The sequence below is a fragment of the Podarcis erhardii genome (assembly GCF_964252035.2).
Source record: "Podarcis erhardii genome assembly, chromosome: 1".
NCBI lineage: Eukaryota > Metazoa > Chordata > Lepidosauria > Squamata > Lacertidae > Podarcis > Podarcis erhardii.
Window position 1 is genome coordinate 139,012,195 of NC_138497.1, and position 22,300 is coordinate 139,034,494.

General features: G+C 41.8%; 1 protein-coding gene and 1 long non-coding RNA gene across 3 annotated transcripts in view; one reads left to right on the forward strand and one right to left on the reverse strand.

Annotated features, from left to right (window-relative positions):
* The window catches only part of CPS1 (carbamoyl-phosphate synthase 1), a 215,805-nt gene that overhangs the window by 154,490 nt on the left and 39,015 nt on the right, over positions 1-22,300 (reverse strand). For both annotated transcript variants that reach the window (XM_081856008.1, XM_081856007.1), the window contains 5 exons: positions 20,209-20,301; positions 5,425-5,514; positions 4,604-4,732; positions 3,997-4,103; positions 3,083-3,224 (listed from right to left, as the gene is read on the reverse strand). In XM_081856008.1, the coding sequence (XP_081712134.1) occupies positions 3,083-3,224; positions 3,997-4,103; positions 4,604-4,732; positions 5,425-5,514; positions 20,209-20,301 (561 nt within the window). The remainder of the gene's footprint in view (positions 1-3,082; positions 3,225-3,996; positions 4,104-4,603; positions 4,733-5,424; positions 5,515-20,208; positions 20,302-22,300) is intronic.
* Positions 961-2,878, forward strand: LOC309335705. Its single transcript, XR_014153641.1, has 2 exons — positions 961-1,579; positions 2,581-2,878. It is a non-coding gene; the product is annotated as an uncharacterized lncRNA (long non-coding RNA).

Sequence of the window (22,300 nt, forward strand, 5' to 3'; positions counted from 1 at the left end):
CCAACTGCCTCCCTAATATTTCCACATAGGTTGTTTCATCGCCATCTCAAATTCATTGTGTCCAAAACTAAACTACCTCCCAAGCCTTCCTCCCCTCAAGTACTCTCTTTAGTGACAGATGCCTTCTTCCTGCTTGAACAGACATTAAACTTTGCCTTTATCTTTGACTCCTGTTGCTCCTTTGTCCCCCACATTCAGTTCAGTGCTCAGCCATGCCACATCTCCCGTTATAACACTGCAGAGACATGGCATTTCCCTTCTTTCCATTGGGTAAAGGAAAAAGAGAAAAAAAGAAAATATTTTTCAAGCCCCAGCCATCTCTTGCCTTAACTAGACTTTCTTGTCTTCTCCTGTCTCACCTTGATCTCCTCTCATGCCAATCCAGCACTTCTAGCCTGTCAAAATCACTCTGTGGTTGCTCCGATTATGTAACCCCTGCCCAAATCTCTACACTGGCATCTTATCCACTCCCATTCACTGAATTGGCCCCCTTGTCCCACCCTCGAGCTTTGCTCCTTCAACACCCGCCATCCTCAGCTGCTCGAAGGTCTCCTGGTCCTCAGACAATTCCGTCTTTGCTTCATGTGTGCTTTGCAACAGCCTCCCAGAACTCCTGTGTGATGCCACCTCTCTTATTTGGTCCAAACCCCTCCTCGAAACCCTCTTCTCTGTGAAGCATTTGGCACATCTGCCTAACCCCATGCCCTACTGCAACACAGGCAGTAACCAAAGCTAAGTACATGTCACTGCATATTGCTTCCCCGTCTGCCTTGCAGATTCTGGAAGGGATCGCACTATCTCTAAAAGGAATGGGTGTGTAGCGGGGGGGGGGGGGCTCCTAGATCCACTACTGTTGTTGGAGACAGAGGTGGTCTCCACAGTCCAGAATGCTTGCTGCCAGTCTTAGAACAGCGAGAGTCTGGCCATTGTGCAGGGTTGCCATGGGGAACGGTACAGGAACCTCAACTGGTGCAAAAATATAGTGGCGCAAACTGCATGGGATCCAACACCCCTGTGTTTAAAGGACTTCACTGGTAGCCTGTTTGCTACCAAGCCAGACTCAAGGCCTGTACTTAAAGATATGTTGGGGGTGATGGAATGGTGGTTCCACAGCATCCAGAAATTTGGTGTGCAGCTACACAAAAAAGGGTAGTCTCAGTACAAGTGCCTCCATTAAGGAATTTTCTGTGAAATAAGGGCAATGCCAACCTTTTCTCTTTTTTAGTTATTTAAAAAGTTCACTTCTCGATTTTATCAAGCCAGTGATGCTCCTGTCTATTTCTGTCTGCAGATGTCTGATCCTGATCAGTCCAAGGATGCTCTCAATATGAGATTGTTTGTTCTGCTGACATCATCGAGGGAGGGCATAAACTCATGCAGCTATGAAAGTTACTCTTTGGTCTATCAAAAGATATCTCCACAAGAAACTGCCCCTGTCACATCTGCTGCAGACTACATGCACTGCAAGGCAGATAATATTGGAACACTGTGTAGATGACCAAGGGATAATGATGTGAACGTTACAATGTTGAATCTGCCTTGACAGATGATGGGGAACATCATGAAGTATCATCCTTTGGTGAGCAGCGAGGGTGCTATACTACCCAATCTGGGCCCTGCCGATATAGAATGCTATGCCTACTTCTTCCACTACTAAAAATAATCTCAATCTTTGCTAATGACCGCTCCCCGCTTAAAACGGGGGGCGCCCTTTGCGTGGACGCGTGCAGCCCCTAGATCTGGAGCGGCCCCAACAGCATAGGCTTGGCTTTGCCTTCCCCCAGGTGGGATACCTGGAGGTCTCCGCCTACCTCAGTCTCAGTTGTCCAATCCCACCTGGGGGAAGTGTTGCCAAGGAGACCAGGCCAGGTAGGGGAGGGATTACCTGCCCACACAATAGAGGGAGGGTCTTACCTGGGAATCCTCAGTTGGCTCCAGAGCTTCTCCCACCCTACCCACCCTCAGTTAATGTCTTATTTTGCAGGTTAACTTTTCTTCACAGGTTTTGCAGGTTAATTTTTCTTCACAGGTATGCAGGCGCTGCTACGTTAAGGTCGCTGTTAAAGGGCCGGAAAGGAATTTCCCTGCATTGGCAGGTTTTGCCTTTCCCGTAGCAAAACGTCACAACTTTGGCGGTATCAGGCCTTGGGCGGAATCCTTTAGTCCATCTTCCTCTTTGCGGCGGCGATACCAGGGTTCCCCGTTAAAGGGGTTTTTGAAGGGAGGCTTTGGCCGTACGCCGAAAGGTCGTCATTGCTCTCCCCTGCGGCGGTGGCATAACGGGGGCGGCTATCTCTGCTTGAACATATGTTCTCCAGAGCCGGCCCATCCCCCCCCCACACTGGATAACCCCGATGCTCCCTAGGTCCCCGGCTGGGGACTGGGGAGGGAGAATGCCCAATGCCTGAGCCAAGGTCTACCCACATTTGAAATTTAATAAAGTTGTGGCCAATTTAATCCCATAGCACGTTGTCTAGAGTCGTTATTCCTCATGACGGGGGGATCGCGCGGGATCTGGGGACTCCGCCTGTCCACGCAATATAACTTTTTTTCTTTACTTCTATTCTCTTCCATACAAAGGACCCCCGAGTTCCAATTAATGCTGGAAGCAAACCTGAATAACTGCTAGCTTTTATATTTTCAAGAGGAGAAGAGTCATTTCTTCTTTGTTTCATTGTGCCTTGGCTTCAATTTCTCTTTCCATGAGGAACAGTCATACCTAATTAGGGTCTGCAGACTTCTCCATTCAATCTACCAGTCTGGGTTTCCATCACCTCCAGTCATATTTCCTGTTTTTCTGAACATCCAGCCTGAACTCAAAACCTTGGACACTACTGTGTGATTTCTGGCTCGCTCTATTAAAGGAATCTTCCTGCTATCCCTGAATGGAATAAATCCAGTAAATTATCCAGTAATTAACCAAAAAGAAACTATTCATCGAGGAACAAAAACACACACCAGGAGATTGGCATTCTAGGTAAATCAGAGGCAAGCATGTTCTTGGGTGCACCTGAGCAGAGTACAGCTCATCTTCCCTGTCTCATGAAATTCTTCACAGATACCCAGAGAGAGGGAGCTTTACCTCATTTGTTTGATCATTCGCATTCACAAATAGAGGCTTCCAGCCAGGAGGGAGGGAGTTGCTGTCAATCGCGTAGCCATGATTCTGAGCAGTAATGAAAGCCTGTCCATTCATCATGTTCACAACTGGTTGATTCTGTCCTCTAAAGAGACACACACAAAGAGAGAGAAGTGGGGAAGGAATAGTTTGGGGAGGGGAGGGTGTGCGTGTGAAGGGCAGGAGAAGAAGACCACAATTAATAACATGCAGGGGCAAGCAGAAAGGAACACACTGTAGCACCCATTACCATTATCCATTAGGAGGATAACAACTCTGCCTTCTGCCATATTTATTTATTTGCATTTATTATTTACCCATAAATGCCTAATCCTCTATTGGGGGAAAATAATAATAATAATAATAATAATAATAATAATAATAATAATAATAATAATACCAAACAGAAACGCACAAAAGGAGCTACAATAATCCCACAGAGGTTTTGAAAAAGGGCTCAGAAACAATCAGTGGAGACATTTAACTAATAATCTGCATCAGCTTGAAACTGGAATGGCCAAAGTCAATGCCATGGAGCTGGCCTCCTGACACTGGCATCACTGCTGCTGATGGGGACAGGGCAGAGGGCAAGGCAGCTATGAGTTCCGGGCTGCAGAGGGGCACTGGCAAAGCCCAGCAATGCACTTGTGCAAGCCCCGTCCTTAAAGCAACACCACTGGTGTTGGGGAGGGAGCAGCCTTGCAGCACCGCCCCAGCCACTCCTAGCTTTAAGATATAGATCTATAGATAGTAACATTACAAAGCCAGGATGCCATATTTGGGCAGTTTACAACCCAAACTGATTGGTGTGGGGTGAAGGCAGGATAAATACGTATCTTGAATATGCTGTTGTCGCAGGTGTAGATTTGTCACCATACCTGTTGGCCATGGGCATTTTGTAGGATGAAGCCCCAGCTGCCAGACCAGTGATTAGATTCCCCAAACTGATTCCAAACAAAGGTTCCTGACGATCACTCTGTAGAACCTGGGTGGGAAAGACTTATATCAACATAAGAAGAGCCTGCTGGATCAGGCCAATGGCCCATCGAGTCCAGCATCCTGTTTTCCCAGTGGCCAACCGGATTCCTGTGGGAACTCTGCAAGCAGGATCTGAGCACAAGACCCCTCTCCCGTCCTGATATTCAGAAGCATTACTGCCTCCATAGTCATCATGGCTAGTAGCCATGTCTTTCCACTTTCTCAAAGCCAAGTATAATTTCGTAAACTTCTATCATGTCACCATAGACAATCTACTTTTCCATCTCACAGTTTCTCACATTAAAGGCAAAGGAGTTTCTGGAAGTAGCACAGCAAGTCAAGTTAAAACAGCCCCCCCCCCTTTTTTTCCTAACAAGGTAAAATGTTGGAGAGCTGAGGTTTAAGGAATGCACACATCCCAAGGTTGTGAGCTGCTACTGTGCAACATGAGAAATTGAGGACAACAGTGCTTTGAACAAAATATCAATCCTAGTGCATGTTCTCTACCTTCCTGACATTCTCAATTAGTTCTTGGGCTTGGGTTGGATCGCCAGGACCGCCAGAAAGCAAAAGCCCATCATACTCCAGCCTGGTGAAATCATGATTCCAAGGAACCAGATGCACCTCGGCACCTCTCTGGGAAGGAAACAAAAGGGAAAGTATGAAAAAGTTTACTATAGAATGGCATGTAACTCCGTGATGCTGAACAGTACAGCCTAACATGATACAGTAGAGTCTGAATATGAAAAAGCCAACTTTAAAAGGATTTGACCTATCAATCACAATGGAGCTCACTGTCCTCCTTCTCTCAACCTGGCATTTGCTCTCCCTCACTCCCACTCTGACATTTTCTTTATATGGCATACTTAGACGCTTTAGTTTCAGTTTCAGCCGACACTATTCTGTAGTTTTGTTTTTTGGGTATCTGAATCCCTATGAGGCTTCATATCTCACTTTGCCTTGGAGAAGCCTAGAATCCCTCTGAAGCACCTGCAGATCCACTGCACGCTCCTAATCCAGGTCCCCTAGCTTTCTCAGTTTGGCCTACATGGACAGAACGAATGGGTGCACTTCGCACATGTTCAGAGGTTTCCCCAGTTTGAAAAACAAATCTATCAGACCCAATGAGAAACTAGAATGGACATGACAGTCCATCTTTAGCCTCACACATGCTAAAGATGTGTACAGAGTACGGAACTTGAAACTGCCAGAATATCTGTGAAAACTCAAGCAATTAAACAATTGTCCAGTTTGTTGGTCATGAGCAAATCAAAATTATAAAACCAGTTCCATAGAAGAGAAAGCCATTTTAAAAATATATGATTTACCTTCACAAGCAAACGAATAGCATTGTGCTTTAATCCGCAATCCACAGCCACAATTTTGATTGGATTACCTTTTCCATATACTTTGACTTCCTGTTGATACATTTAGAAAAAAAGACATTGTTATTGGCAACTTATTTGTTATATGCATATCCTACCTTTCTTCCATTATGGAATGTAAGCAGCTGATAGAGTCTCACGTGCTCTCTGATAGAGGCACTAACCAGAACTAGGCTAGAACTAGACGCACTGTAAGTTTGCTGCTGGCTATGTCGTGGGGCTTAGTTAATTCTACAGACTTATTCCTCTGCAGTTAGTTAAAAAGCAAGGAACTCTATTAAGCCCTGAAAAAAGTTTAATCCCATTTAGCATGCTTAATCAAATATTGAAAGATGGGGTATAAATCTAAAATGCATACGTTTTTGTATGCATATAATACAGGCATCCATAAGAACCATTTTGGATTTTATAAATATTTTATTATTTTTTCAAGAAAAATATAAACATGAACATCAACATCAACACAATTGGTTTTCCCCTTCCCACACCACCCCCAAAACAAAAGACTAAGGTGTCAAATTTTCCCATAAGTCTATGTCCAGAGTTGGTGAGTGCCAATCCTCAGTGTGTTCATTTGAATATTTTATTAAAGAGTTAATTTTTTAAAAAAATTAAAAATGAATATTTTATAAAGGGGTGTCATATTTCAACAAAACAATCCATACTGGATACATCATTCAGGGCTTGTACTCTTTTAGTTAGTTTCTCAGATAAAGCAATTATCTTCTGTTTCCATTGCATGATCAAGTCCTTCCCAGCTCTCTGCTATAAGTAATCATGCTGCTCTGCTACCAAAATTAAAGTGATAACTTCCTTGTGTAGTAATTTGAGTATTTTTAAAGATTGTTAATAAACCTAGACATGGGCTACATTGTACATACTGGTTCGTGTTTTTGTTTATTTCTGTAAACACACTTTCCCAAAATACTTGCATTAATTCACATGCCCACCAGATATAAAGTTGTACCAGTTACCTTGCAGCCTTTCCAGCTATATTGGTTTATCAATATAGCTGAGTCTTACAGGTGTTAGATGATATCTATGTATAAATATTTTTATCTGATGTGGGTTGTGGATGGGGATGGGGGGGGCTGTCCATAGATTGTTCCAATCTGCTTCTTCGATTTCTAAGCATAGGTCCTTTTCTCAATTTTCTTTAATAGCCAAGCATTGTCCATTGTTTAGCCATGTTCAGAATCAGTTTTTCAAATTGTGTCAATGGTCTAATTGCTTGAGATATAAACACTGAATCTGAGATAGAATGTATCACCTGATAGAATTAACAGCCAATTCACCCTGCATCCCCCCATTCTTCCCATGATTTGCCCTGCTGCGGGTGAAATATCAGTTTCATAAAAGTGAATCTATCTGTACAATACTTTTTCCTTCCATTTGGCGAATGGGTTTGTTATCATTTCTAAGATAGTTTTGTTATGAATCAAAACTGGGATGCCTGGTATTCTGTGTTGCAGAGGTTTATCAAATTCCAATTCTATCCAGATCTTTTTTACATTGTTTATCATGCTAACGACATTTTCTATATGGGCTGCATCTTTGCAAATGTGGTAGGCTCATTTCTCCCTCTCTGGGAATGTTGATATAATACAGTCAGTTGAAGTTTAAGTCTCTTGCCTTGGTGAATGAATTTTTTTGAAATTTCTTGGGCGTCTTTGCTGAACTACATACAGGCAGAATTTGGAACAAAATTTTGGCAATATCCTCATTTTGATTGACGATACTCTACTCATCCAAGAGATGAGTGTCTTTGACCTTCTTTCATTATCTTTTTTAATGTTTTTCATCATTGGTAAATGTTAACTTATTTAAAGTGTGTCCATGATTTTGTGGATCCCCAAATATTTATTATATTGTAGGCAAAGTTTAAAACTAATTTTAGTTTGTATTTTCCATAACAACAGTCGTGCCTGATAAATTGGTTGTTTCCATGGTTTACCAATCAGAATTTCTGTGTTTTGCCTCAATAGTTTCTGGGCTCAATTCAAAGTGCAGTTTTTGACATTATGTGGTTCAGAATCCCAATGCCAAAAAGACTGTCTTTCCCCACATGAAGCAAACCGGACACTGTGCTCATCATCTAAAGCCCAAGGGAGGTGTGGAGAGTGAAGGCACAAGAATAGGCCTTTTCAGCGGTGGTTCCCTACTTAAGGAATGCTCTCCCCATGGAAGCAGCTATGGCAAAATCATTACTTGTTTTTAGCCACTAATAACATTATTTACTCAGTGCAGTGTGTGTGTGTGTGTGTGTGTGTGTGTGTGTGTGTGTGAGAGAGAGAGAGAGAGAGAGAGAGAGAGAGAGAGAGAGAACTTTAGGTCTTGCTTTATTGCTGCTTTTTATATTTGATTTTGATGGGGTTTTTTCATTATATCTATTCTTGTTATGCAAGTCAATTTGAGACACCAGTTTAAAAAGCAACAAATAAACACATACATAATGGTGACAGGTTGCTTCTAACCCTTTACAACTATTAATTAAAGTTTATTCTAGTGTTCAAATTCATACATTTGCCATTAGATTCTCTTTATTATTATCTTGGGCCCTTTCCCCTATTCTAACAGTCTTGTGGTTCATTTCATGAAATATACATAAACTGACCTAATAACATACTGCAATAATGGGGAATGAAGTCCTGAGAAGTTCTCCTTTAATTTTCTGTTTAAGAAAAAGATGAAGGAATCTTTAGTTCCTTCTCAGCAAATACATAGTGTGTGAACCATGTTGGATTTGATCCAGGGCCCATCTGATCTATTTCCAGCAGTGGCCACCCAGGTAGAATGTGAAGGCAGTAGCTCTTCCCCACTGTTATCATCAGAAACTGATACTCTGAGATATACCATCTTTGAACATGGAAGTGTTCAAACCATATGGCTGACTACTACTACTATTATTATTATTATTATTATTATTATTATTATTATTATTATTCTATGGTGTGTTACCACCAATAACACAAAAGGGTTTATATCTGATTTAACAAAAAGCTAAACTAATGGAAAATAAAACGAGAGGGAGAAATGTTTTAGCCGCTAATAATATATATATGCATCTCTTAATAAACCTATCTGCCATAAAATATTTCTAATCACCCTTTAAACATCTAAGCTGGTGGCTCCCTATTTGTGGGAGATGAGCAGCCAACCCTAAGTAAGGGATATTCTTGCTACTTAGCATGAGAAGGGGCTGAGTCCACAGAGCTGTATTGCTGATAGGCAGATACTCAGACCACAGAAATACAATTGATAGAGGGGGCTCTGTGTGATGTCATTTCCTCTCCTGAAGGTGCATATTGTACTTCCTGTTTCCCCTCTTTCTCCCTTTGACCAGCGTTGGATGCAGACATGCCTCTGTCTGCTCCAGCTTTAGGCACATGCCTAAAGGTAAAGGACCCCTGACAGTTAGGTCCAGTCGCAGTTGACTCTGGGGTTGCAGCGCTCATCTCGCTTTATTGGCTGAGGGAGCCGGCGTACAGGTCATGTGGCCAGCATGACTAAGCCGCTTCTGGAGAACCAGGCAGCGCACGGAAACGCCGTTTACCTTCCCACCAGAGCGGCACCTATTTATCTACTTGCACTTTGACATGCTTTTGAACTGCTAGGTTGGCAGGAGCAGGGACCGAGCAACGGGAGCTCACCCTGTCGCGGAGATTCGAACTGCTGACCTTCTGATCGGCAAGCCCTAGGCTCAGTGGATTAGACCACAGCGCCACCCGCATCCCTCTAATGCAAGATTAGAAGTAAGTAAATTATATATTTAAACTTGCTTTCCAAGTTGTTGACTGATTCTTTGTTAACCAGGGGAAGAAAGAGAGAGCCAACGTACTTCATAGCTGGACTTGACCAAAACAAGTTTTTATAGCCTAATTCCTATGCTTTTAATTTTGCTGCCAAGGATGGGATTTTGAAACTCTGTTCAACCCCTGAATGTGGGCACCTGGAGATGAACTGCAATTAATATATCCTCTCCTATCCATTAAAACCCATCCCACACTCGGTCCTGGAGGTCCTATTAAACATGATTAGAAGGGACCATATGATTGAAGGTATTCATGTCGGAGCTAAACAATATAAACTTAAAGCTTTTGCAGATGACTTAGTATTGACATTACAGGAGCCAGAATCTAGCACTAAAAGGGTTTTGGAACTAATCCAGGAATTTGGTCAGGTGGCAGGTTTTAAGTTGAATAAGTTAAAAACCAGGGTTTTGGAGAAAAATCTAACACCAATTGAAAAAGAGAGGTTTCAGAAGGAGACAGGTTTAACATTGGTAAAAAAAGTAAAATACCTGGGGGTGAACATGACTGCTAAGAATGTGAATTTGTTTAAAGATAATTATGAGAAATGTTGGTCAGAAGTGAAAAAAGATCTTGAAATATGGTCAAGCCTGAAGCTTTCCTTGTTAGGCCGAATTGCTGTTATCAAAATGAATGTATTGCCAAGAGTGCTGTTTTTGTTTCAATCATTGCAAATTATAGACAAGATGGATTGTTTCAAGAAGTGGCAGAGAGATATTTCTAGATTTGTCTGGCAGGGCAAGAAGCCCAGAATAAAATTTAAAATACTTACTGATGCAAAGGATAGAGGTGGATTTGCCCTGCCAGACCTTAAACTGTATTATGAATCAGCAGCATTTTGCTGGCTGAAAGAATGGCTGCTTCTTGAGAACACAGACATTTTGGACTTAGAAGGTTTTGACAATGTTTTTGGGTGGCATGCATATTTGTGGTATGACAAGGTTAAAGTACATAAGGCATTTAAAAATCATATTGTCAGAAAAGCATTGTTTAATGTCTGGACAAGATATAAAGACTTACTTGAAAATAAAACCCCAAGGTGGCTATCACCTATGGAAGCGAAGGCTCTGAAAAAACTCAATATGGAGGCCAACTGGCCAAAATATTGGGAGATTTTGGAACAGGAGGGTGACAAACTGAAATTGCAGAGTTTTGAGAAATTAAAGGATAAAGTGCGAGATTGGCTTCACTATTTTCAAATAAGGGAGGCCTATAATCTGGACAAAAAAATTGGCTTCCAGGTGGAAAAATCAAAATTGGAAACAGAATTGTTAGATCCTAAAACTAAGATATTATCAAGAATGTATAACTTGCTGTTGAAATGGAATACTCAGGATGAAACGGTGAAATCTGCTATGATAAAATGGGCTCAAGACGTTGGACATAACATTATGTTTGCTGACTGGGAACAGTTGTGGACCACAGGTATGAAGTTTACGGCATGTAATGCTTTATGAGAGAATATTATGAAAATGATATACAGGTAGTACATGACCCCAGTCAAGCTTGCAAAAATTTATCATTTGCCCGATAATAAATGCTGGAAATGTAAAGAGACTGAAGGTACATTTTTTCACCTTTGGTGAACGTGCCCAAGGATTAAGGCTTTCTGGGAGATGATATATAATGAAATGAAAAAGGTATTTAAATATACCTTCTTGAATAAACCAGAGGCCTTCCTCCTGGGCATGGTCGGCCAATTGGTGCCAAAGAAGGATAGAACTTTCTTTATGTATGCTACAGCAGCAGCAAGATTACTCATTGCAAAGCATTGGAAGACACAAGACCTACCCACCTTGGAAGAATGGCAGATGCAAGTAATGGACTACATGGAATTGGCGGAAATGACCGGCAGAATCCGAGACCAGGGAGAAGAGTTGGTGGAAGAAGATTGGAAGAAATTTAAAATCTATCTACAGAAATACTGTAAAATTATTGAATATTAATGACGTTGGAATGAAACGAAGTGGTTCTAGCAATAAGGAAAAATAAGAATATGTATGAAGGGATTGATATAAGATGAAAATTTGAAGTTAGAATATGTGAAGATAAATAATTAAGGTTAAATTAAGAGGGTATGAATTTGCTGAACAAATTTTTAAATGGAATACAAAAAAGGGAGGTGCGAGGAAGTCAGGAAAATAAGTAAATGATTGGAAGATACCAGAAAGAGGGATTTTTATTTGTTTTTATTTCTTTTTCTTTTTATGTTAAATCTCGTTTTTTGTATTGTATTTGGATTTTCTTTATGTGTTTTTTGTTAATTGTTTATTCTTTTCCTTTTGTTAAAAAACTTAATAAATATTAATAAAAAAAATAAAACCCATCCCACACTATTCATCACAAACTGAGACAGTGAACTTCAAGTGAATTATGTGTTGTGTATAGCAGAACTTCTGGGGCTCTTCTGAATCTACTGCCCATTAATTTCATTGAGTGACCCTAGTATTACAAGAAAATTCTCTATACCATTTTCTCCACAGCCATACCATTCATGATTTTATATACTTCTATCATGATTTATGTTGTTTTCTTTTTCAGCAGACTTTGTGGAAAATTAGCTTCATAAGCTTGCTGTTCACTATTTATTGCCCCACATTGGTACAGACCATTTGACCAACCTGTGGATTCTTAGATGCCTATTTTTTAATACCTTTTGCACCCTTGCGCCTACTCCTGGGTAACCAAGAATGTTTTCCAGCAATGAGCAACTCAGCATTCTTCTTCCTCATCAAACCCACTGAACCTGAGACAGCTGCTATTTTAAAATGCACACTTTCCAAAGTCCATGTCTGATCTACTGCTGAGCAAACTATTTTTATTCTTTTAATAACCCCCTTTTAATCAGGCTCTTTTGGCATGCAGATATTTCACAGCTGGAAGGCTTCATGATAAGATGATAATCTCCTAACTGAATCATTTCACAGGTGAGCTCCCACTATTCAGGAGGAAAACAGAAGCTTCGCTCAGGAAAGTCTTATTTGAAGGGTACATGGATGCTATTAAAACACAAGTCCTTCGTGCAAATCTAAATATACAGCCTGAGCTTCAACACTGTTGCATCACACAGCACTCAAAGCTGCTGAGCGGACACATTCTAGCTTCTCTAGCTTCCTCATTCTACGTAGCTTCCTACCAAACTGCAGGCATATGGGAATCCTATCACTGCATGGCCCAGCTGCCCTGCCTGAGCCTAGCAGCGCTGCTGTTACTGAAAGAAAGAGTTCTAGTGATTCATTCCCCAGCCAAGAACTATAGACACATATGGTCCATGGTGTCCAGCTCTCCAAATGTTGTGGATTGTATGTTGATTCAGCAATCCTCGACAGTGCAAACTATTTAATGTAAACATCAAACTTCTACCCTTTGTTTTGTACATGTACGTAAACTGGACAGACGTGAAGAAAGGTGAAAATAATGAGATGTGGTTGCAGGATATGGTCTGAAGGTACATGAAGCCATCGATTTGCTGAAGCTAAGCAGGCCTTGGTCTGGTCAGTGCCTGGATGGCTGACCACCGGAGAACTAGGTTTATGCCACTTTGGGTTCCATGATGGAAGAAAGGCAGGACCAAAACATAAGGAAATAATCTGGCTCCTAATTAATATTGTATGGAAATAATATATTACCGTATATCTTCAGAAATACAGTGGTACCTCAGGTTACATACGCTTCAGGTTACAGACTCCACTAACCCAGAAATAGTGCTTCAAGTTAAGAACTTTGCTTCAAGATAAGAATATAAATTGTGCTCCAGTGGCACGGCAGCAGCAGGCGGCCCCATTAGCTGAAGTGGTGCTTCAGGTTAAGAACAGTTTCAGGTTAAGTACAGACCTCCGGAATGAATTAAGTAGCCTATTGTAGTTTCAAAGGCATAAATTTTTTAAAAAAAATCCTTTCTAACCTACCGTTGATAAGAAAACTCTTAAAATGCTACCACATTTTTATTTACATGGAAACAGTTGCCTGCTAGGACATAGATTATCATGTCCCATAATTACCACCACTGAAGAGCTTAGTTAATTGTCAGCTTTATTTGTGATGTTACTTTATAAGCCTATAAAATAAAGTTATAAAGATAATGAGATCACAGGAGTTCTGTTAATCTTTTTATATCTCATTTATGTATGCTATTTTCAGCATCTTTATAGCAAACCCTTCTTGTTAATGGCACAGACAATCAACAGCACCTACTCCTGCTGCTTATTTATTCTATAAAATAGCTTTAGATATCAGGCATTCCACTAGGGCTGGACTGAATTGACAGAAGCCATTTCTTAGACCTTTCACACACCTTGAAATCAGCATACCCTCCAACATTTCTCCAATGAAAATAGGGACGCCATAAGGAAAAGCGGGGTATTCCGGGATCAACTCAGAAACTAGTACAGCTTCTGTAAATCCTGGACTTTCCCTGGAAAATAGGGACACTTGGTGGGGTCTGAATCAGCTGTTTTACTTCAGTTACATTTTGAGGGTGACATGAAATTATTTTGGCTGAGGGGAACAGAATCAGAATGGCCACCATTTTGTTTTTCCTAGAAAACTCCATTCTTAGGTGTTATTTGAATTTGATGGCTTCCACACAGTCAAGAAGTCCACCCCTCCTAAGCTACTCACTTGGGACCACTACATAGTGGACTGCAGCAGAATCTCTACCCAAAAGAAAAAGAAACACTTTACAAAACAGGTGGATCTTTTTCCCCAGAGGCACATTTTGTTCAAGTAGTGCAATATTAAGTACTCCTCCAACCAAAAGGAAGTGATTGAAGAAGGCTGGCAAATAGGTCCACAAAGAAAAGGTACAGACAGGACTACTGTACCAAGCCCAGGGTCAGCAAGTAGCCCAGACTCTCAGGTTTCATTTTTAAAAAAAGAACCTAAGTCTTTTTTTTTCCTTTTTGACTGAGAATTACGAAGCAAAATGAGAAGGCACTCATCTCATGGCTTTTTTTGGGGGGGAGGGGAAAAATAAATTTGGATCCCTTCCAGTCGGGATTCAGGCCTCATCATGGGACTGAAACTGCCTTGGTCGCAGTGGTCGATGATCTCCGGTCCAGCTCCAAGGGCCTTCTGGCAGTTCCCTCCCTGAGAGAAGCTAAGTTACAGGGAACCAGGCAGAGGGCCTTCTTGGTAGTGGCACCCTCCCTGTGGAACGCCCTCCCACCAGATGTCAAAGAGAACAACTACCAGATTTTTAGAAGACATCTGAAGGCAGCCCTGTTAGGGAAGCTTTTAATGTTTGATGTATTACGGTATTTTAATATTTTTTGGAAGCCGCCCAGAGTGGCTGGGGAAGGCCAGCCAGATGGGCGGGGTATAAATAAATTATTATTATTATTATTATTATTATTATTATTATTATTATTAAATTAAGTATCCAAGGTTCCATTGAGCTTAATGGGACTTAGTAAACATATTGAAGAATCAGCAGAATCATTTGGAGAAGAAAAGTTGGGGGCAGGTCCACTTCACAAAATTATTTCTTATCAAATTAAGGGGTCAATTCCACCATGTTTTGATTGAATCCCCTTCATGGACCACTGCCTTGCCGTGGCGAAGGGGCTTGAATAACTCAGAGAAGCTATGAACTATGCCGAGCAGGGCACCCAAGATGAACAGGTCATAGTGGAGAGTTTTGACCAAATGTGATCCACCTGGAGGAGGAACCGGCAAGCCACTCCAGTATCCCTGCCAAGAAAACTCCATGGACAAAGACAACAGGCATATAAAAGTTATGACGCTGGAAGATGAGCCCCTCAGGTCGGAAGGCGTCCAACATGCTACTGGGGAAGAGCGGAGGACAAGTACAAGTAGATCCAGAGCTGATGAAGCGGCTGGGCCAAAGCCGAAAGGACGCTCAGTTGCGGATATGCATGGAAGCGAAAGGAAAGTCCAATGCTGTAAAGAAAAATATTGCATAGGAACCTGGAATGTAAGAACCATGAACCTGGGTAAGTTGGATGTGGTCAAAAATGAGATGGCAAGAATAAATATTGACATCCTGGGCATCAGTGAACTAAAATGGACGGGCATGGGCGAATTCAGTTCGGATGACTATCATATCTACTACTGTGGGCAAGAAACCCATAAAGGAAATGGAGTGGCCCTCATAGTCAACAAAAGAGTGGCAAAAGCTGTAATGGGATGCAATCTCAAAAATGATAGAATGATCTCGATACGAATCCAAGGCAGACCTTTTAACATCACAGTAATCCAAGTTTATGCACCAACTTCTGGTGCTGAAGAAACTGAAATTGACCAATTCTATGAAGACTTACAAGACCTTATAGAAGTGACATCAAAGAATCAAATCATAGAATCATAGAATCATAGAGTTGGAAGAGGCCACAAGGGCCATCAAGTCCAACCCCCTGCCAAGCAGGAAACACCATCAGAGCACTCCTGACATATGGTTGTCAAGCCTCTGCTTAAAGACCTCCAAAGAAGGAGACTCCACCACACTCCTTGGTAGCAAATTCCACTGTCGAACAGCTCTTACTGTCAGGAAGTTCTTCCTAATGTTTAGGTGGAATCTTCTTTCTTCCACCTTCTCATTATAGATGTTCTTCTCATTATAGGGGATTGGAATGCTAAAGTAGGGAATCAAGAGATAAAAGGAACAACTGGCAAGTTTGGCCTTGGAGAGCAAAACGAAGCAGGGCAAAGGCTAATAGAGTTCTGTCAAGAGAACAAGCTGGTCATCACAAACATGCTTTTCCAGCAACACAAGAGATGACTCTATACATGGACATCACCAGATGGACATCACCAGAATATAATCAAAATCAGATTGATTATATTCTCTGCAGCCAAAGATGGAGAAGCTCTATACAGTCAGCAAAAACAAGACCTGGAGCTGACTGTGGCTCAGATCATCAGCTTCTTATAGCAAAATTCAAGCTTAAACTGAAGAAAGTAGGAAAAACCACTGAGCCAGTAAGATACAATCTAAACCAAATCCCTTATGAATACACAGTGGAAGTGAGGAACAGGTTTAAGGATTTAGATTTGCTGGACAGAGAGCCTGAAGAACTATGGGTAGAGGCTCGCAACATTATACAGGAGGCAGCAACGAAAACCATCCCAATGAAAAAGAAAGGCAAGAAAGCAAAGTGGCTGTCCAACGAGGCCTTACAAATAGCGGGGGAGAGAAGGCAAGCAAAATGCAAGGGAGATAGTGAAAGATACAGGAAATTGAATGCAGATTTCCAAAGAATAGCAAGGAGAGACAAGAAGGCCTTCTTAAACGAGCAATGCAAAGAAATAGAGGAAAACAACAGAATGGGAAGAACCAGAGATCTGTTCAAGATAATCGGAAATATGAAAGGAACATTTCATACAAAGATTACCATAATAAAGGACAAAAGTGGTAAGGACCTAACAGAAGCAGAAGACATCAAGAAGAGGTGGCAAGAATACACAGAGGAATTATACCAGAAAGATATGGATGTCTCGTACACCCCAGGTAGTGTGGTTGCTGACCTTGAGCCAGACATCCTGGAGAGTGAAGTCAAATGGGCCTTAGAAAGCACTGCAAATAACAAGGCCAGTGGAAGTGATGGTATTCCAGCTGAACTATTTAAAATTTTAAAAGATGATGTTGTTAAGGTGCTACACTCAATATGCCAAGCAAGTTTGGAAAACTCAGCAGTGGCCAGAGGATTGGAGAAGATCAGTCTACATCCCAATCCCAAAGAAGGGCAGTGCCAAAGAATGCTCCAACTACCGCACAATTGCACTCATTTCACACGCTAGCAAGGTTATGCTTAGAATTCTACAAGGAAGGCTCAAGCAGTATGTGGACCGAGAACTCCCAGAAGTGCAAGCTGGATTTAGAAGAGGCAGAGGAACCAGAGACCAAATTGCAAACATGTGCTGGATTATGGAGAAAGCTAGAGAGCTCCAGAAAGACATCTACTTCTGCTTCATTGACTATGCAAAAGCCTTTGACTGTGTTGACCACAGCAAACTATGGCAAGTTCTTAAAGAAATGGGAGTGCCTGATCACCTCATCTGTCTCCTGACAGAACTTCCCGACAGTAACGAGCTGTTCAACAGTGGAATTTGCTGCCAAGGAGTGTGGTGGAGTCTCCTTCTTTGGAGGTCTTTAAGCAGAGGCTTGACAACCATATGTCAGGAGTGCTCTGATGGTGTTTCCTGCTTGGCAGGGGGTTGGACTCGATGGCCCTTGTGGTCTCTTCCAACTCTATGATTCTATGATTCTCCTGAGAATCTCTATGTGGGACAAGAAGCTACAGTTAGAACTGGATATGGAACAACTGATTGGTTCAAAATTGGGAAAGGAGTACGACAAGGCTGTATTTTGTCTCCCTGCTTATTTAACTTATATGCAGAATTCATCATGCGAAAGGCTGGGCTGGATGAATCCCAAGCCGGAATTAAGATTGCCGGAAGAAATATCAACAACCTCAGATATGCAGATGACACAACCTTGATGGCAGAAAGTGAGGAGGAATTAAAGAACCTTTTATTGAGGGTGAAAGAGGAGAGCGCAAAATATGGTCTGAAGCTCAACATCAAAAAAACGAAGATCATGGCCACTGGTCCCATCACCTCCTGGCACATAGAAGGGGAAGAAATGGAGGCAGTAAGAGATTTTACTTTCTTGGGCTCCATGATCACTGCAGATGGTGACAGCAGTCACGAAATTAAAAGACGCCTGCTTCTTGGGAGAAAAGCAATGACAAACCTAGACAGCATCTTAAAAAGTAGAGACATCACCTTGCCAACAAAGGTCCGTATAGTAAAAGCTATGGTTTTCCCAGTAGTGATGTATGGAAGTGAGAGCTGGACCATAAAGAAGGCTGATCGCTGAAGAATTGATGCTTTTGAATTATGGTGCTGGAGGAGACTCTTGAGAGTCCCATGAACTGCAAGAAGATCAAACGTATCCATTCTTAAGGAAATCAGCCCTGACTGCTCACTGGAAGGACAGATCGTGAAGCTGAGGCTCCAATACTTTGGCCACCTCATGAGAAGAGAAGACTCCCTGGAAAAGACCCTGATGTTGGGAAAGATGGAAGGCACAAGGAGAAGGGGACGACAGAGGATGAGATGGTTGGATGGTGTTCTTGAAGCTACCAGCATGAGTTTGATCAAACTGCGGGAGGCAGTGGAGGACAGAAGTGCCTGGCGTGCTCTGGTCCATGGGGTCACGAAGAGTCGGACACGACTAAACGACTAAACAACAATAATATTTGCTCAAGGTAAGTGGAGCTTACTCACTGATAAATTATGCTTAGAATTGTAATATGTAAGACATCTAATAATACAAACCAGACCATAAAAAAGGTAAACCTCACATTCTGTGGGATAACCAGCCTCTGTAACCAAAATGCTCAATTCCGTGCTGTTCATTGAAAGAAAATTATATGAAAATGATTTATTGTTGGCATCTAACACCAAGTAAAACTGCAAAAATGTACAAACTAGTTCAAATCTGTGCTGGAAATGTAAAGGGAAGGAGGGTACTTTTTACCATATGTAGTGGACATGTACACTGGTAAAAGCTTTCTGGGAAATGATATATAATGAATTAAAGAAAATGTTTAAAAATACAGTCACACCTTGGGTTAAAGTCGCTTCAGGTTGAGCGTTTTCAGGTTACGCTCTGTGGCGACCCAGAAGTAACAGTACGCGTTACTTCTGGGTTTCGCCGCTTGCGCATGTGCAGAAGCGGCGAGTCGCGACCCACACACGTGCAGACGTGGGTTGCATTCTGCTCTGGATGCGAACGGGACTCTGGAACAGATCCCGTTCACATCCAGAGGTACCACTGTACATTTGTTTATAGGTGAAGAGATACCAAAAGAGGATAAAAGACTTTTAATGTATACAATGATGGCAGCGAGAATGCTACTAGCTCGGAGATGGAAGGAAGGAGAATTACCAACTAGAGAAGAATGGCAGACAAAACTGATGGAGTATGCAGAGATGGTGAAACTGATGGGGAAGATCAGAAACCAGGAAGATCAAGTATTTTTAAAAGACTGGAGTAAATTCTTAATTCATTTAAAAGACCACTGTAAACAGTTAAAATCATTGGCAGGGATGCAATGACACTTGTAATGTGGAATTAACTACAATAACTACGGATATATAACAGATGGGTAATGGTAAAAGTTGCAGAAAACTTTATTTTAAATATGGAACCCATGGAGGGAGAGAAGGAGGTCCGAAGGTTCAAAAGAACCTTTTATTGTAATGCTTGAAATGGTTAAAGCTAAAATGTATAAAATTATGTAAAACCAATAAAAAATATTATAATAAAAAACAAAATGCTCAAATCCGATTAATGCATGAAGGAGGCACTTGGAGGAGGCAATTTTCATTAAAGCCACTGTGGCCAGAGACTTCACCAGTGTTTCCTGATCTTTGTGACAGTCCTGTGTTCTTCATCATACCCAATATCCACCATAAGAGTCAGCTCATCCTACTCCTCACAATTTCAAGATTCTCTGGACCTTAGTTATTCCGGATAGATGGCATACTTCATTCCAGAGCTGACCAGTTCTAACAATTAGGAAATGTTACCTGATAATATGTCAGCTAATTGAATTTTATTTAAGAAAACTAAATGGAAATAATCCACAAAGGGTAGATGAGGAGAAGGGAGAGTCTCCATTGCACTGCCCTTCCTTCAATCCTAAGCACAGGAGTGAATTCTAGCTCTCCCAAAAACAAGTTAACTGGAAGCAACTCAGTTAGCAATTCCATCCAGAAGTTGCCCCTGGCATCCTCCCCATCCCTACATTAACAGACCTTTGAAGACACGCTAAACATACCTGACCTACTCTTTCTCCAGCCAAGCCTGTTTCTAGCAGATACACATTACTCAAACTCGTCATGAAATTTGTAGGAAATGAGACTAGCACACTAAAAGTGGAATGTTTACCTTTGTTGAAATTTCAGCTATCAAGTTTCTCTTGTTTGGGTCCAAAAATTGCACAGGTTGACCCTCAAATTCAATCTTCCCAAGAACAGTTCCCTGTTGAGAAAAAAATTAAAACAAATGATAGCATTTTATATTTTATCATTATTAAATTTATAAATTGCCCTTCATCCCAAGAACACAGGATGGTTTACAACATAAAACATAAAATAAAAACACAAAATATATAACATGACAACAAACTGGGAGCCACCACAGAAAAGGCCTCGATCTCTTGCAGAGGAGGCACATGATTCAAGGCCTCATATGATGAGCATAGGTCATTTATGTGCATCAGTAGAAGCTTGAACTGAGCACTGCCCCAAACCCCTGCTTAGAGGAACACATTTTACCCTGGATGTAATTACACGGAGACTTTTAGTATAAAATAAAAAGCTATTAAGAAATACATGTTGGATAATAAAGATCCTAGATCTATCTAACTTGGAGGAACAAAGAGAAAGAGACAAAAGAAAAACGTCCCTTCTCCTGAAGTGAGATTGAGAAGGAGGATGAGTACAAAGTTATGTCAGCTACCCTGAGAGTTTCAATCTAACATCAGAAGGAAGGTCAGCACAGGTTAGGTCAGAAAGACTGCCTAGGAAATTTGGAGGTTCCACTCTCTATCTACTTTCTCCCCATGCAAACCTACCAGCCTTAATGCAAGCTGAAATGCATTCCAGCGCCTCCAGCAACAGATGAGTGCACACAAGAAAGGAGAGTGGCATCAGGTAATAGGGGAGAAAATTTCTTAGGAACTGAAATAGTTACTGTTAAGTTGTGGGTGAACATATCAGACGACACAGCGATTCTTCAAACACCTCTTGTTTATTCAGAGGCCAGAACAGAACTGACTGAAGGGCTCAGTCAGCCTGCTTATATAGAGCTCCAGTACAACGTTACTGTAGCAACTTTCTAAAACTATCCAATCACCGAACGTCACTTTCGATCCTTCATTTGCATAAAAACTATCCAATCACTGAATGTCACTTTCGATCCTTCATTTGCATAACTATCTACAGTATCCCCCTGCTGGCCCAGGGTGAGAACTTCAGTACATAACAGTTACCCAACAACTTTATAACTTTTTAAAATTAGACAGCCTAAACTGAGTAAAGAAGAGAGAATGAAGACAACTGAGGGTTTCACATCTCTAAATTCCAACAGCAAAATCTGCCCTTTTTGAGTAATAATGCACCAACCTAATCTGACTAAGGAGTAGCAATAAGGTGCTGTTAAAAAACAAATATCCAACTATAAATGAACCAATTTTTTACATGATTCAGCTCTCAATACTAATCTTATAATCTTGATCCATCTGAACTCCCTGCCCCAAGAATTTTCCACACTTGATTCACACCAAGTTGTTTGTTTGAGGTTTTGTCATTTTGCCATTTTATGAATGTCCATTATGTGGACACTGTACATTTCTGATAATGTCTATCAGCATATTGGCGTATGACTCTTAATGGAATGCCAGTTCTGTTAAGGGTGGCACTGGGCTTTAGGAGGAGAGTGAACGGTTTCATCCAGGGCAAAGGGGGCGGTGAGGGGATGTGTGTGGCTCCCCACCACCTGGCAGCCTCGGGACCTCTCGCCGTGGCGGAAGGAGCCATGTCTCTTGTGTGTGTTTTGCCCCTCATATTTCCCCCATCACACGACCTGCTGCCCCTGCAGATATTCCTTCTGCTCACCCCCAGCATTCTCCTCCATCTCCCCCCACAGCTCAACCCACGTTGCTAGGGAGCGAGGCGTCTCCAAAGAGCGAGGGGACCCAGCACACCGCCACCACTGAAGAGACCAAAGGCTCAGTCCCGCTGCTGTGGAGCTTCTACCAAACTTGGTCCCACTGCTGTGGAGCTCCCCTCCCCCCCCGCCACTCCCACTCCCACTAACATCCTCATTGCAAGAAAGAGGAGAGGCAGAAAGAAGAGCTAACTTGTCCATGGCTAGGGGGCGCAATCTGGATGGTTCTCTCAGGGGTGCAACATCAGCCAGCTATGACTCCGCAGGGAGCAGGTCTTTCTTCCAGCACTCAGGCTGCAGCAATGTCCCT